Below are 17,839 nucleotides of genomic sequence, written 5' to 3'. Positions count from 1 at the left end.
ATCTGTGTGGAAGTTGCTAATTCGAGTCCAGTACAGAACTAAACTAGATGTACCACAAAGCGGTACAAAATATGACTGCCACTCAGTCCTGCACATTCTCTCCACAAAAATAAATCACGCTCGTCAATTTGTTTCTCTCTCCTACTCCATCCCCTACTGCAACTTTTATGTATGTAATTGAGTGTGTGCATGTGTGTGCTTGCTTGTGTGCTTCTCTGTCTGTAGGTTTTCGCTTGTGAGTGTGTGTGGTGGGGGTGGGATGTGTGGGTGTGTGTGTCTCTCTCTGTGTGTGTGTGCGCGCGCACGTCTAGTTGCCTGCATTTGTGTGTGAGTGTGTGTGTGGGTAATGGGGTGTGTATGAGTGTATTTGTGTGTGTGTGTGTGTGTGTGTGTGTGTGTGTGTGTGTGTGTGTGAGTGTGTGTGTGTGTGTGTGTGTGTGTGTGTGTGTGTGTGTGTGTGTGTGTGTGTGTGTGTGTGTGTGTGTGTGTGCGTGTTTGTGTGTGTGTGTGTGTGTGTGTGTGTGTGTGTCTGCATGTGTGTGCATGTATAAAGTTATATGTGTGTTTGCATGTGTGTGTGTAGTGTACAGTCACTCTATGTAAACATATATTCATTTATTTTATTCCCCCCCCCCCCCCCCCCCCCATGAGGGAATTCCAACACACTCAACGCCTTATCATCTATTGATTGCATTGAGGTTCATTGAGATATCTGACATATTTTTTGTTAAAGATTGACATACAGTAGGACTGGACATGTCTTTTGTTCTGTGAACTTGCACAAGTAAACTTGCTTGTCTTTACTTGTGTACAACTTCACACCATGGCATCATTTCATAGCTGACGCTTCAGCAATACTGTGAGCTTTTTTGAACACAGCTGTTCTCACATTAGCTGATTGTGATGATAGCATAAACAATTGATATTACCAATTATTCATCCACTACACCTTTGTATGGTATCTACTATTATCTCCAGTGTGCCCACACTCCACTCACATCTACATTATATACTATTTGTAAATATATTAACATTGGTTACATCTTTTGATCACTGTTCTGTGATTGGTCCCCTATTTGAGGCAAACATTAGGGCGGTAATTTCCAGGCTGCCTTAGCAGCGTGAATCAAATTACGCGCCAAGCAGCATGGGAACATCCAAGCTAGGTGTCAGCTTGCCATAAGTCAGCAACAACTATTAGAGCCTCTTTGCATCATTTTGTGCTCTTACGACGTCATCACATAGAGAGTATTTTGCAATACTTTTAAAACACAAAACTACACACCAATAAAGTATTTTGATACAAAATACAGAGCCATTTTCTTCAACCCAGTGAAATACAAGTTACACAATGCTATTTTGTATTTGAAACATATATTTTAAATCAGAAACACTGCCAGTCCCGGTGTGTGGAGACATTTGTATGCATTCACATGACCATGGTGCCACAATGCAATACAGGTTTATGGTAGAGAAGTGAAATCAGGTGAAAAATGAAAGTGTATGACATTGGGTGTAAGGTGTAAGGTGTAAGTAAAGAATTAATTTCAGTACATATCAGTGACACCCTATCATTAAAACAAAATAAACATTACATTCTAATACTGTAGATTAAAAGATAAATACTTGTACTTTATATATAATATAATACTCCCACGGTACAAATAGCATCCTCTTCTAATTGTACACGGGTACAACTTAAATTGATATTTGCCTTTGCCATCAATTATTTGTCAGATTACTCAGCTTGTCAAAAAAAAGTGCAGAGGAAGCAAACACAAATACAAGAAAATTATCCATTTTGTTTTTAATGAGAAAATAATTATATACTGTACGTGTATAACTGTGAGTCTTACAGTAATTATTATAAAACAATATAAGCAGAATATGAACATACAAGTGGTTAACATATTAACACAGGGGAACAAAATCCTCTCACAGCCACCGTACTGTATCTTTTTTCAGTACTCCTTTGGTATCTTCTCCTGTGAAAAGACCCACCTAACACACAGCACACGGCGAGGGGGCCCTTACAGAGGAAGCCTGCTATTATGCTGGGATTTGCAATATTCGGTATTACTATAAACAACAAAAAGCATCGCAGCATTGCATCCTTTTTTTAAGCATGTGTTGTGTGTTTTTTTGTGAAGGGTCCTACATTTACAAAGCAGACTGCGGACTACTTTTTTCTGAGGAATAAAGTCTGCTGTTCACTCCCTGTAGGTGAACGATAACCAGGACTAATAGGCTACTGCCGTATGTACTGTACGTATCCATGTGCTGAGATTCCAGCTCCTTACCCCAATCCTGGGCTTCACGTTGTCTGGACACCAGCACACTATTGCAGAACATGTTATAAGATGCATTTCAACTTAACCTTAAGGCTTCTTTTTTTTTTTGGCTGGGGTCAATTTCTGTTGACCTGTCTACTTGTGTACTGTACTTAATTAAATTGCACTGAAGGTCCATCATTACAACATGGGGCCCAACAGTCACCTGTTTGTCTAGTGTGATGCTAATTGATTAAATACACCCATGAGTCTGTCTCTTTAGACTGTACATCCTGCCTTATCATTTACATATTTGAGATCTGCAGAAATGTACAGTGATGTCTAGAATATTACAGTAATGCACCATTGATTTGATGGTGTAATACTATACCCATATTAACATTTAATTCCACCATAATCAAGTTGACTGGGTGCACAATGAAACCTTATTCTTTTTCTAGAAACAAACAAAAAAAATGTTCAATCCCATCATCACACACAGTGCAGTGAACTTGATTTATCTTAATTGGCCAATAATTAAATCAAACCTCATCACTCTTTCTCCATTTCCATGGTATTATAATACGGAGCAATTCAGCAATAATTATCAAAAATACTTGAAATACAATGTGCTATTTGTGTATTCTACAATAACTAAAGCAATACCCCACTACTTTAAACCACTTGCTATGCCAGTCAAATACATACAGCATGACGAGAACTGGACACGCAAGGGGAGCCACAAGTATAAGCACGATGCCTCTGCATTTCTGTAAAGCACACACAAGGCTCGTCATGAACAATAAGAAATTAGCATTCTGATTTGGAAATATGAAAGCATGATGTTTTCTAATAACTGGTCTTCTTGTGAGACACACAGTTAGCAGGAGATAGAATTACTGTTTGTTTGTTTGTTTGTTTGTTTGTTTTAAAAGCATACACAAATACTGAAATGCCTGTCATTCACAAAAAAACACTATTTTCCATCCACAAGTACACTGTCCTCACTGCACAAATAAAAAAGAATAATCTCCTTGTAAAAAAGCAACTGTTAACCATTCATTCTCCACATCATAGAACCCAAGTACAAATCATATGTCCACACAGAGGAATCATATCTGTTTCTTTACCTAACTGCTTTGCCAGTTCAAATAGACAAGAGGGCAATTGTCATCAACCTTTTTATATAGACTGTATATATATACAGTATATACCTTTCATTAAAAATAATGTTATCCTTCTGAGCAAAACCAACTATTAAATAATGCTGAATTATCCCTAAATACTCTCACAATGTTTCTCTTCCTGGACTGAAGTGTGAGGAATTCAGTTTACAACCTTTCATTCACACATCCGCAATAACTTTGTGTTAACATCACACTAAATATGTTTGCTCACTTCAAAGGCCACGATAAAAACCAGTACCTCCCAAGAGGGAAATGCACTACAATATGTGCCATTCTAATTTGGAAGTTACAACGAATAGCTATAAAAGGGACCATAACAGCTGTCCATTAAATACTTTTTGGAGTAGATATATATATTTACTATATATGCATATAAAAAAGACATTTTATTTAATAGCACATGCTCACTGACAAAGGAATTCTTGCATTTCTTTTTTTTTACAAAGGAGAATGTCTCAGGGTATGTAGTGGAATTCCTATGTTTGTGCATGTGTGGGGAGAACTCTAGTGACTGAATACAGTGTGATAATAAAAAAACTAAATAAAAATTCATGTCATTGTCCACCATGCGTATTTCTTCAGTCTGAAAACAGGGAGATTGCACTTCCAACACGGTTTCAGAACTGTCCCTGATCTGGATGCACCAAAGGAGACATGAAAATCACACTGCAATAAAGAGTTTGTACATTTATCCACTCCAGACCAAGAGGCCATTCACACTGGAACCTTTAAGCTTTTGCCACTATCTATCCAAGTGCTACTGTACTGTAAATAATGCTTGTTATCCCCCCCCCCACTCCACATGCACACTTGCTCTTTCTTTCATCCTTTCTCTTTCTCTTTTATCCTTTCTCTTTCTGTCTTTCACTCTTCCTATATTTGCAATCATCTGACAGCTGCCACATCTCTACCCTGACTAGGTGGTTCCCCAGTGAAACTGCCGGGTTCCTACATGCCCATAACCACAACACCTCCTCACGGCAGGCACAAAGGCCATCCTTTATGCACTATTACACCTACTCACAGCCTCTTGGATGTGTCTTCGCTAGTCTGCTAATACTAGCCTTGGTCTGAAATGTTGCCCAAAAATGGTAGTCAGGTCTATCACCAGATGAAGAATTCTAACTCCTATGTTTAATGCAGACTCACTGTATGAGTCCATTAACTGAAACATTTGCATTGAGACCAAGTCTGTTTGTTCTTGGCTACAGCCTTGTGTAGCCAATGCCAGTCTCATAATAATACTGACATTTCGTGGTAGACATTGTAATCATTCAAATAAAACTGAAAGCATGCTTTGATTGTCTAAACTTCACTGACAAATGACAAATTACGACGTACCCCTGAAAAACACTGAACTAATAGTAGAAGCTCCTCACCCTTAAAACTGTCAAGTGCATTGTTTAAAGTATGTCGCATAAACAGCAGGTAGTCCCTTCTGCTTGGATCCATGACCATAACCAATCAACATCCTGTTTCTCTTTTTGTGATCACTCTCTCATTTCCTGCGAGGAGTGAATAGAGAATGGCACAGCTGCAGAAAGGCATTTCCCTCCCGTAGGCTCCAACCTCCAAAATTCCTCTCACATGCGGAGAAATTGGTTTGACTGAACTGAGCGGCTGCTTCCAAAGGCCTTGCTGTCATAGGCCAGGTGCTACTGTACTGCGTTTGCTTATTTATATGTTGCAGCGAATTCATGCGTTTTGCTCCTTTAAGTCTAACTTAACCTGTAGATACTCTATTCTAACAATGCGGTGGAAAACGGAAAGCAGAACTGCAGCAACAGTTTCAACATGTATATAAAAATGATTATCAATGTTAATGTATAATAGTCCTTTTGGTTCAGTAGAAATGTGCTAAGCGAATCGATACTTGACGTATAGCTTCTTAAAGCTAATGGGGTAGTGTGAAATTAAATACATAGGATATTCCATGTTGATTAAACCTCCAACACTTCAGGCCCAAAAAAGACAAAAAAGAAACAGGACACACTTCTTCAGTTTTCATGGAAATCCCAAAAGCGTTTGATAGCAACCAGTCCTTTAAAAAAAAGACCTCTTGTTGACTAAACAGGCAGGTTTGTATCCATTTCATCTTAAAAATGTCTTCAAAGCTCCAAAGCAACAAGCGTACGACCCAAAGCCCAATGTCCCATGCTCAGAGGAACACATTCCCCCATACTGCACACACTTCCAAAAGTAGAAAGTAGAAAATCGCAAACGGAATTCTGAAGCAATAAAAGGAAGTGATCCTGCTAGAAGGTAAATAGGGGCTCTCGTTACGTTCCCCCCGGGATGCTGGTCCGACCGCCAAGCCAGCAAGTGACCCCTTTGTCCAACTTCAACCATCAGCATCGGTGATTTTCTCCTGTGATATGAAGCCCCCATCCTTCACTTCAATAAATACAATGTGGTTGTCTTCCACAGATGACCCCCAATTTTAATTAGTTCAGGCTCGCATGTTGGGGGTGCATGGGTGTGGGTGATTTGGGTGTGTGTGTGTGGGGTGTGTGTGTGTGCATCTGTGTGTGTGTGTGTGTGTGTGTGGGGGGGGGGGGGGGGGACGCTGTGTTTACTCCTCCTCTTCCTCCTCGCCATCTTCCAAGTTGGCGTACATCCCGGCCTCCCATTTCAGCGCCATGTTGCTTTTTCGGCGGGTCACCCGAGTAGCCTCCAGCACCTGGAGAAAAGAAGACCTGGCTTAGTTTCCGGTGCAGAACTGAATGCCGTAGTCTTAGTCCAGCTCTAAACTATATTTGAGCATTTCTAATTTTCTGTGGATCTATAGGACGACATACAATCACCCTTTTTCATGTGACTATGATCTAAAGATATGTGAGTATGGAAATGTATTTACATTTATATTGACATTTATTCATTTAACTAAGGCCAAGGCCACTTACAATTATATTACAAGAGGCACTGTCTATTTGTGTACAATAAATAGTGTACAAATCGTGTACAACAAATTTTGTAGCATTTTAACCAAATCCGGATCCTAATCTTACAGTGTCTAAGGAGATTAGACTGATTGGGTCAATGAATAACTGAAAGCTGCTTTATTATGTTTCTGCCTATCCTGATTAGTTGATATAAAACCAGTGGTGCATTCTTTCTGATCTGTAGTCTAGACAGTTGTGCTCAGCACATCTCAACACCCAAACACATGCACACACAACCATCCATTGCTTTGTCAGCCTCATGAGGGTTTTAGCACATGCTCAAACACAGTTTGCTGATTGCTCATTTTGCACACACACAAAGACACACACACACACACACACACACACACACACACACACACACACACACACACACGTGCACACACACACACACACACACACACACACACACACACACACACACACACACACACACACACACACACACACACAAACACACACACACACACACACACTCACACTCACACTCACACTCACACATACACACAGGACACACCCACTCATGTGAATCAAAGCTGAAGTGAACACAGGCTTAAAATAAATAGAACTCAATCAATATCACACAAATTCAACAGAGGAAAAGGCCGTCATGCCACGCAACTGAGACGAAGGTGCCCTCTATGTGGGGTTTGCTAACAGGTGTTGCATAAAGGCCGAGGGCAGTGCTTTTGTATTCCAGCGAACCAGAACGTCCAGTCTTTTATAGCTGCTCCGATAAAAAATAACATGTATAAAGGTTCAGTGGCAAACAGATGTCTCTCTCTGGTGTTATATTGGGAGAGTGTTCCATTGGTTCAAGAATAGAGATAATTTTGAATCGATATGAATTTGACTAATATGAATTGAGTTGATGTACTGGTCTTGTCAGGGTGCCAATTAACTATGTGCTGTGTGAACAAAACTGTATGCATGAGAGAATGATTAATTTTAATTAACAATTTTACCTTTCAAGAATCTCCCAAGATTTGAAATAATATTTGCACAAGAAACTGGCGTTGTTCTCTGTCTAATAAAAGACTGGACATTACTGCCCCCCCATCTCCCCCGGCCCAAATCCACTGCTGACCACAGTTAAGACTAAAGGGCAACGAGGGGGGGGGGGGGGGGGGGTCGAGGTGTGAAGACGGTTATTTTAACACTCAGTGTGAGTGTGTGGGGGGGGGGGGGGGGGGGGGATTGCCAAGGAGCAAACACTTCTGCTTCTGCTTGTGCTTTTGAACACAGTGTGGGGTTAAGGCAGGCCATTAAAGCACGGCACGCCATGTCCAGTGTGTTTCAGCGGGGCACAACTCGGACGCTGCGCCCCTCACAGCTGCTGTCTCTGGGCGGGCAGCGCCAACACTTACACGGATCCGTGCCACAGCGTTGGCATCATGCTACACCCATCGATAACAATGGCCCCCCCCCAAAAAACACAAAACGACAAAAACAACAATGAGATCAACAAAAACAGCAACAACAATAACAACAACAACAACAACAACAACAACAGAAGGGGGAACATGCAAATGATAACAGCATGGATAGGAAATCGAACACTTGTAAATGAAGCATTTGGACAGGTACCTCAGATGTCACCCCGCTAGAGAGCTTTAAACGGGCATACTGACAAAAGGGAGAGAGTCAACATTAGAGTCAGTCACTGGTGAAACCCTGGGCAGAGAAGGGAACAAGCCTGCGGGGGCCTTCTCTGTTTCATAATCATGTGTTCCAAACCACACACTCACAATTCCCTATGCTGATCAAAGCAGTACTGTTGGTCTTAACCTCGGCTGGCAAGGTTTCATACTGTATGCAGTAAGCTCATTGGGTTGTTTTTTTTTTTGTGTCTACGGCTTTTGTACTTTTTCACAGATTAGGATATAGAAGTTATTAGACATTATTCTAGGTAATTATTTTAGAAAACTAAATTGGTGGACTGTTTGAAGGGAATAAAATCCCCAAAACTGACTGGCGGGAGCTGAGATTACTGACGGAGCAACAGACGGTTGACGTGGCCAAAGGGAACCCGTCTGTGGTTCTGTTTGGCAAATATTGGAATACATCCTGTTTTTTGACTTCTTATAAGAAGTCAGGCCTTTTCAATTCACTTATTCTAACGCTGGAAAGCCCCCTCATTTGGGTCAAGAGTCACAGCGCGCCCTGTTATCTGTCTACTGAAATGGAAACTGATTTCATAATCATGCAGCAATAACAGATTGAAAAGTAATATTTGATCTCATTGGAATCCCAAACACCCTAAAACGTTTTAATCTAATTATGCTACAAAACTCTCAAAAAGCTGACATGCTTCAGGAGACTGCAGACATTATCTTATCCTCTAATGGGGACAACAGAATGGCAACAATGTAGCATGAATGGTCAATGGGAGGAAACAAACAGATGTCCACAAGTGTCCTTAAAGGAGCTCTCCGGTGGCAAGCACCGAGTACTGTCACCTACTTATCTAGGCTCTCTCTCAATACTCATGTACTCCAACAAGCCTTAAAGGGGAACTCCTGCGAGTTTTCACATAGATCTCCGTTTCTTGAGATCACCGAGTACTGTCGGTACGACTCGCCACCCCCCCCTGAAAGCAATTGGTATTACAGCAGTCTGCAGCCAAAGCTCTGGCACTCTGGGGGCATGTCCATGGGATCCTATGTTCATGCCCCCAGAGTGCAGAGTGCTGTAGCTTCCTGGCTCGTGAAATGGAGACCTATATGAAAAATCAACGGATTTCTCCTTTAACACTTCATAACCACTGTAATCCTATGGGGATTATGCTCTGGCCAATCCTAATCTAATCTCACATACTGTACTGTACATTGCTGCTGTGGTGTAGTAGGGGACACTTACGCTGTTGTCCTCCACTTTCTCTCTGCGTTTAACCTTGTGGCTCTCAAAGTCCTCCATCAGGGTCTGCATGAGGTTCTTGGGGCGCCCGCTGCCCCCAGAGTCATCGCTGCCCAGATCGGAGAGGGGCGACGGGGGGAGAGGCCCCTCGGAGGAACAGGGAGAAACAGGAGGGGCCGGGCGAATCTTCTCAATCTTCCCTGCAGAGAAAATGTAGGATTCAACTGTATTATTATTATCCACAAGAGCAGGTGGAAACACAAATGGCTTTTGCAGATTTTTTCGAGTGAAAAGCTTTTTGACGTGATTTAAAAATAGGATTACATTGACCTCATATACATACAGTGGCATACAGAAATGTTTGGGCAAAATGTCTGTTACTGTCTGTTACTGTGCACATATAAAAGATTACCTGCAAACTACACACCTTTCTCTGAGACCTATTTTTAGCCATCAAAAAGACAAAAATGAAAAGAACCAGAGACAAAGGAACCAAATGTATGTGTGTGTGTGTGTGTGTGCGTGTCTCTCTCTCTCTCTCTCGCTCTCTCTCTCCCACACACAGACACACACACACACACACACTTCCTGTCAATCTCTTCACTACTCTGTCGCAATAAAGGCAAAAATCTCCCCAAAGATAAAAATTCTTTAAAAAAATGTTGCTGTGTGTCTAAGCTTAGCGAGGCTTTCTGGTGAGTGGGTCAGACTCTGGTGACTCAACATGACTCATCGAGCCCTGTGGTCCCTGTGGTTTGGGACTACTTCAAGAATCTCAGGAGTGATGCTGTTCACTGGGTGTTTGGCCAGTACAATCACGGTATGTTGTTTTTAATGTATTGCAATTATTACTTTTGTATTTTAATTATTAACACTTCAAAATATCACCAATTTATGCTTTTAGGTTACTTTTTAAACGTTTTATTCTTTGACCTGTTTGATGTGTTTATGTAGAGCACATTGAATGACCTCTGTGTATGAACTGTGCTATATAAATAAAGTCAACTTGACTTGATCAAGATGGCTGCCACACTCCGGTGTTGTCTGTTACCCTTGAGCACTCAGTCTCCATCTCACTGCTGAAGGGAGCGTACTGTACTGTAGCTCTGATGATTGGCTAATGGCTATGCGACGCGTCATTTCCTTTTCCCCTGTCCTGCCCTTGCATCATATCAGTGGACGTGCTTGAACATTTCTTCTCCATTTTGGTTCAAGGGCCTCAAGGTCATTGACTGATAACGGAGTAGAAGATAACTGTTAAAAATGGTTAAAAACATTGTTCCCTATCCCTATCCAGTCGAGTTCTGTGATTGGTCTGAAATACTCTGATTTCAGAATAGGTTGAAACTGTCCATAGAATCCATCCCAAATGACAAACACAAATGAAACTCTCATACTGAAGTTGTTTTCAGAACACTTCTATGTCGCAGTGCTGTAGTTGTCAAACTGAAAGTGAACATTTTTCCACAGACGACTCCAACTGGATTTTCCCCAAAAGCCGTTCCAAATTCAGCTGTTCTCTCCTGACACGGCTCCAGGCGGTGAGCCTGACAGACGGCCTGATTCTCAACGCTTGCGCTTTGAGCAGTCTGCTTTTGCAGCTCCGTAATTCCCCTATTCCGAGTCCAGTCAGGCAGAGAGAACGGGAGACACCAGGATAAAGATGAGACACCGCCACACGGAGGGCCTTGGAGGAATACTTTCCAAGAACAAGGCCAGCTTAGACCTATCCACCTACAGAGGTGGATTTCAGTATATACTTGATCATACATACATGATAACAATGATTTGATCCATCAATTGGCCTGGTAAAAGGGCAGATGCTGTATATCACAATCGTCATGTTATTACATTGTACCAAGAACCCTTACAGCCATTTAACGTTAACATTGTTTGATTTTGTTTTGATATATGATAATAAATTCCATTAATCTCAGTCTAGGATGGCATAGGAATTCTAAGTGATTCTTGTAGCTACTGAAACTCTTCTGCAAAACCAATACATTACCACAATTGTGCCAAAACAAAGAACCACTTTGTGTTGACAGAAATGACAGTAAACAGATAACTCACAAAACTGCACTACCGCTCACTGTATTCCCCCTAACAGATGTGACAGCTGTGGGCATCAAGGAGGCAGGTCTTCTTATTATGCTAGTTGACTTGGAGTTCATCCAAGCAAAGTTGGAGCGCCTACAGCGTAGTGGACGAAAATATTTTTTTGAGGTTTCACATGTCCACTCAGTAGTCCACTGAGCATATACCCTTGTATGATGAAAATGATGTCACTCATACCATTCCATTGTATACAGCAGCAGATGCAAAAAGTACTGTATAACACTGTCCTTGGTCTCCTTGCAGTACCCTTTAATACCAGCAGGTGGCAGATGGTCGCCAAGCAACAAACATCCGCCACTGAAGTAACCTCAACTTCCTCACAGCGACGCAGGATGCATACTTTAAATTTCCGCAATATACACAAGCCAGCGCTTTTATAAATCTAGGTAAATAACTGCACCTGGATTCTCAAACATTGCTCACGTTGGATTCAGACCGAGGAATGTGAAGCTGATTGTGGCTGGAGAGGCAGCGTGGTAGAGGGCCGGAGGCTCAGCTGGGGAGGCCTAGGCTCTCTCTGACTGCCCTTTGAAGTGACAGCTCGTGAAGCTGACTCATACACTCATGCGGCAGCTGCAGGACGGTGGGACGTTGCATGCAAAGGCCAAGACCTCAAAGAAATCGTCTGCCTTTTCCCTTTTCTTTAAAAAAAAAAAAAAAAAAAAGCCTGTGGCTCCGATTATACAACAGAACAAATCAGTGACTAATAAACGCCAGCGATGAGATTTACGAAGCCAATTATCTCAAAGGCTATTTTATAGTGCTGAAGAGAATATGATGGTTCTCATTAGCACTGAGAACCTTCTAGAAGTGGCCCACATAAACAAACAGCATCTGGGGGCCTCCCTGATAATTATACCTCTGGACCTGAGCGAGCAGGCAGGCACTGTTATTATGCTAGCCTGACTAGCCCTGGCTTAATTAACAATTCTATGTTATTGTGTACACTGGTAATCCGCACCGCGGCCCGTCCTCAGAGGATAATGACTTGGGCTCCTGCCAGCTCGTGCTTCTGGTCATTTCATCTTGTCCGCCGAGAGCCTGTTTGGTTTGTCAATGTCGTTTCCAAAGCCCAGTGGGTTGTTGATTTTGTGCAGATGTAATCTGTGTCCCTTCAACCGTTCTCTCTCCCTCTCTTTCTCTTCTCTCTCTTTCTCTCTCTGTCTCCCTCTCTCTCTCTCTCTCTCTCTCTCTCTCTCTGTCTGCCTCTCTCTCTCTCTCGCTCTCTTTCTTTGCCCCCCTTTCTTCTTCTCTCTGCACATTGTCACACAACACTCACACCTGCACAGGCGAGTGCTTATTTTCATGAGAAGCTGTAAGTGGGTTAGGTAGACCCATAACAGAGGAGAGGGAGAGCCATGGAAAGTTCATTAACAGGATAATTCAACAGGGGGTGTAAACTCAGATCAGCTCAGAAGTACGATCTTAATTTACAAAGAGGCTTCAACTCCGATGCAGTCATAGTAGACACTGGAGTGTTATAATGTTAGCAGTTGCCTGTGGTGTTGTGGCTGTGTTGAATAAATACAACCTTAACAATTGACATTTCATACCGATAATTTCCACTGAATATCTAATTAAATGTTTATGGGAATGTCTATGGAAATTAGCAATATCAACTCCAGTTACTGTAAAAACAACTAATCAATACCTGGCTGATTAATAGACAAGATCAAGTCTCAAGAGTAGTTATAATGTATGTGGGAAGTTTTTTACATTGATATTTTGAGAAATATGCTTGTAGTTGTGAAGTATATTTGAATACACGCTAAAGTACATCATGACTCAATATAATGTACCGTAAATTCATGAGGAATTGTTGTTGTGGTTGTGTTTTTGAGTGGACTAGTTTCGTCATTCCTTACCTGGTGCTGTCTTTCCTGGGAGAACTAATTTGGCGGGGAGGCTGTTGGTCTTCTGCTTGTGGCTTGGTGCAGGTTGGGGTCGGACGCACTGCGTCTGGCGTTGCCTCTTCAGCTCCTCCTCCCTCTCCTGGGCAGCTCGGATCTCCTCCTCGATCATGGACAGGGTCCGCTGCTTGCGGGAACGCAGCTTGAAGGGGCCCGCGGTCACCTCCGCGTCCTGGTTCTTCATCACGGACGCCGTGCTCCTCAACTCGGCGGCCTCGGAGTACTTGCTGAAGTAGCTGAACTCCTGCTTCTCGCTGGGAGGCGGGGAGGGACTCGGCGGCTTGTACGGCCCCACGTGTGCCGGACCAGCAGAAGGAGCCTCGGAGTACTTGTTGAAGTAGCTGAACTCCTGCTTCTGGCTGGGAGGTGGAGAGGGACTGGGCGGTCTGTATGGGCCCACGTGTGTTGGACCAGGAGCATGAGCAGGAGCAGGAGCAGGAGCATGAGCAGGAGCAGCAGCAGGAGTAGGAGCAGGAGTAGGGCTGCTAGGCATGCTGGAGACTCTGGGGGCACTAGGTGCAACTGGAGACTGGACGGTGATGGTAGGAGAGGGGGCTGCCGTCCTCTTCTCCTGCACGGGGGTTGGCACTCTGGGAGAAGCGGAGGGCGCAGGCACAGGAGAGACTGGAGCTTCCCGCGGTGGCGGAGCTGGATCCACCACCTCGACGCGTCGCTCTGGGATCGGGGACGACTGCTGGGTGGCCCGTCTCGGCTCCCATTCGTCGCTCTGCTGGGCGATAGCCTGTTGGATGGCCGACTGCACCAGGACTCCGGCGTGGTACTCCAGCTCCTCTTCGGTCAGGCTGTCCGCCTGGTAAGAGAGAGAGCCGCTGTTGTGGCTGTCTGGCGATTTGGCGGCCTTCTCCGACTTCCCATTGATGGGCGTGGTGGCCATCGGGGTGGAGGGGAAGGAGTAGTCTCCCAGGGAGTTCTCCAGGTAGGCACTCATGGTCTCGTTAGATGCTCCACTGTCGCTCACGTTGTCCATGCTGAAGTCGTTGGACAGAGTCTCCAGAACGGTCGTGTCCTGTGAACGCACGGACAGGTCGTCCAGCCCCGAGTCGATCTCCTCCGGGTGGTAGGAGCTGTTCGAAGATCGCTGCACTTGGAACATGTCGGGCTCCTCATCCTTCACCAAAGTCATGACGGCGTGGGCACAGGTGAAGTCGCTTTCCTCATTCCAAACCTTCACACTGTCCTTTCTCTCGTTTTCCGCCAGGCTTTGCGAGGGCGAATCTCCCGGGCTGCAGAAAACCCTCTCGGTTTTTACCGTCGTCACGTCGCAGCGGTCGTCCAGGCAACCCCCGTGCAACCCCTGGCTGGTGATGGTGACGTAACCTCCGGGCCTTTCCACGTGCGTGACCTCCGACACTCGGGAGAACGGTTTGGCGGAGTACAACTGCGGAGCGACTCCTCGCTTCGGGCCTGCGGCCGGCTGCTTCGTGTGCTCCATCTGCAGAAACTGCTTCCGGGCCGCCGAGAAGTCCACCTGCGCTGTCACGATGTCCTCTTTGTTCACGGGCTCTGGCGGAGGGGTGTAGGAGGACGTTGGGCTCGGGGCAGTCGGGTTTGGGGATGACTGTGTGCCGCGGCCGGACTCCATCTTCCTCTGCTTCCTCTCCTCGTACTTCCTGTGTGACTCCAGCTTTTCCGGGTCCAGTTCCTCCTCCAGGGTCCTCTCCTGAGGAGGGTTCCACCACTTGGCGGCGATCCCCGGATTCTTCTTGACCGCCTGGCCGCGGATCAGCTCCAGGCGCTCCTTCTCGAGCTCTGCGACCTCCTCGGACGGCCGGACCTTCTTCACGCGGATCTCCTTCTCCGCCGGGGCGTCGAAGAGCTTTGACGGCTTCTTCTCCTCCTGGAAACTGCGCAGCTCGAAGCGTGCTTCTTTTTTGATGGTCGTCAGCGGCTGCTTCCCGAGCATCTTGTCATCCTGAGTGACTGTAGCTGAGTGCCCATTTGGTTTGGTGCTGTCCCTGTCTTCACTCACAAAAGTCGTCTGCATTCTTCTCTCCACTACAACCCCATGATTAGTTGGTGGGGACCCATCAGATACTTCAACCGAGGGCCCGCTGCCGTCAATATTGATCGTTCGCGGCTCGGGGGAAGAGGTTCCGTTCGAGGTCATGTCAACCGCAGGGTCACAACAGTTTGCCTCGAGGACTTCGTCAAGGTAACGGATCTCCTGAGCGACCTCCGTGTCCATGCTTTGGCCCTGGTGAGCCGTGCCATTCTGGCCTGCGCCGCTGTGGCAGTTTTGGCTCTCGTTCTGGGTCTCCAGCTCCATGTTGTCCTTGCCTCCAGATATCACGCTTACAGAGTCTAAGAAACTGACACTCTTTAGGTTCCTCTCTCTCTTCAGCTCACTGTCATCCTCTGGGGGTTTGGAGGATTTCTGCAAGACACAGAGAAAAGAAAAGAAAGAGAGAATTTCAAATGAGTTCAGTGTTAGACAGCGCCTTGCTATTCTGGGCACAGCCACAGACACACAGTCTTTTCATCTCTTCGGGAAGTAAACTTCCCTGGGAGTTCACCACTTGTGCAAACCCTCTTTACCACGCTGTTGCAAAACACTCACACATAAATGCTGTTTACATAATTTGTATGTGAGAGAGCCACACGCAGGATAGGTGGAATGATTGTGTGAGACTATCATGCATAATACAGGAATTGCTCATGATAAGAGGGTGAGGATCGTGGCTATGTCGAACTCTGAACCGAGCAATGTGATCCGGGTGGTTAATAATGCACACAGCCCTGTGGTGTGTACGCTGGTCTCTGGTGGCCACTGACTGCTCCACACCACATTCACTATGAGCGGCCAAGAGCCCCTCTCTCTCTCTCTCTCCCCTTGCTTGCTCTCTCTCTCTCTCTCTCTCTCTTGCTTGCTTCTTCTTTCTCTCTCTCTCCTTGCTTGCTCTCTCTTTCTCTCTCTCTGTCTTTATCTCTCTCTCCCTCCCTCTCTCCCTCTCTCTCTCTCTCCCCCTCACCTCATGGACAAGGCAACGAAAATCCATTCAGTCAAAACATACTGTTAATAATTTAGATAAATCCACTCATTGAATCAAATGCAACAAAACCACCAAACAGTGTAAAATGCTCTATTAATATAGCAAACAACATAAATTCACAAGGATATTTTGGGGTTCCTTCACTCAGAATAGCTCAAAAAAGGATACAGTTTCAACCTTACTCCTGTTGCTCCTCTGGTAGGCCTTTGTATTGTCCCAACCAGACTCAGTAGTGTTAATAAGGCTATGGCAGGTCGAGGGTTTTAGAGTCTATGGCACAGACAGAACAGACAGACAGGGCCGCTAGCCTCATTTCCTGTTCCTGTCCATCCTCTCAAACGTCTACCTATGAGGGGTCAAAGGCCAATAACTCACACAGTGTGGCATATTGACTTCTGGCCAGCTGGGTCTCTCAGGGCTCTGGTGAGCGCTAACAGATGAGGCAGAGATGGGAGACAGGGGGACGAGTGATGGCGCTAATACTACTGAGTGGTTTGCATTTACCCTTTGGGACAGTTACACACACATGCCATGTGTCGCATACTGTAGACACAGACACACGAGGAAAGGAATCACACTGAACTGAAAAAGAGCTTCACATTTGGCAGTTTTCAAGCTGTTTATATCACTTTGGATAATGGATGACTTGAGGAAGAATAGCCTTTTAGTAAACAACCGCTGGGAGTCTTGTAAAGAGGTTCCACATTGCTTAGACACTCTTGCTTAAGACATGTTTCTGTTACTGCTACTGTGTTATGGTTTAAGACGTGTTTAATGGCCAGGCATGGGTAAACATGGCCTGCTGGGTGGACGGCACTGTCTTTGTTACACCATTACGCTCGTGTTGGGTAAACTGCACGCCCGATGAATCCCAACAGCTTTCATTGGTCTCATTGTTTGGTGTGACAGAAAGGAGCAGTTCAAGGATTGCAGCGTATATGTCTTACAAGCCTAGACAAACATACCAGGCTGTACACAGTCACACACAGGGCACTAAACCAACTCACAGGCCACTTGTTCAAACCTGAGGTCAGCCATGTCATTTGACTAACACACTGGCCACCTCTACAAAAGACGTCGTCCACGGATGAAAGGGCCAGTCTTTAGGGAAACCCAAGGAGAGGCCACTGAGACGCCGTCTTTTTGAACTCTCTCTCTCTCGGTCTCCCTGCAGTCCCTCCTCCCGTCCTGACCTATCCATCAACAGTGACCGGCCAAACAAAGCAAACCTAATCCTACAGGACCTCAGCCCTGACACGACCTGCGGCCTTCTGCAAAACAAACACGACTCCGCGCCGGTCATCCCCCCTTGTCTGTTCCTCCTGGCCACCCAAAACACCATTCCCAAAAAAACGACAGGAATGTTTATCTTTGAACTATAATGTATTGCGTAGGACGACGACGGTATTAGGGATATGTCAAAATCATGTTTCTCTCTCTCCCCCTGTCATTCACTCTCTCCCTCCCTCTTTCTCTCTCTCTGCCTTGTTTATTCTATCGTTCCTCTGGAAGGTCCACTCTGAGTGAGCGTTCCTAAGTGCTCCC

The 17,839-nt window shown here is 45.0% G+C and overlaps 1 protein-coding gene across 3 annotated transcripts in view; it reads right to left on the bottom strand.

Moving 5' to 3' along the window:
- Window positions 1–1,792: 1,792 nt before the first annotated feature.
- The window catches only part of LOC134101466 (PALM2-AKAP2 fusion protein), a 112,058-nt gene continuing 96,011 nt past the window's right edge, over window positions 1,793–17,839 (bottom strand). For all 3 annotated transcript variants that reach the window (XM_062555178.1, XM_062555179.1, XM_062555180.1), the window contains 3 exons: window positions 13,239–15,678; window positions 9,259–9,455; window positions 1,793–6,137 (listed from right to left, as the gene is read on the bottom strand). In XM_062555178.1, the coding sequence (XP_062411162.1) occupies window positions 6,030–6,137; window positions 9,259–9,455; window positions 13,239–15,678 (2,745 nt within the window). In that variant the 3' untranslated portion in view covers window positions 1,793–6,029. The remainder of the gene's footprint in view (window positions 6,138–9,258; window positions 9,456–13,238; window positions 15,679–17,839) is intronic.

Source organism: Sardina pilchardus, chromosome 14, assembly GCF_963854185.1.
Source record: "Sardina pilchardus chromosome 14, fSarPil1.1, whole genome shotgun sequence".
Taxonomy (NCBI): Eukaryota; Metazoa; Chordata; class Actinopteri; order Clupeiformes; family Clupeidae; genus Sardina; species Sardina pilchardus.
Note: the sequence above shows the minus strand (reverse complement) of the source record. Positions and strands in the feature narration are given on the sequence as shown.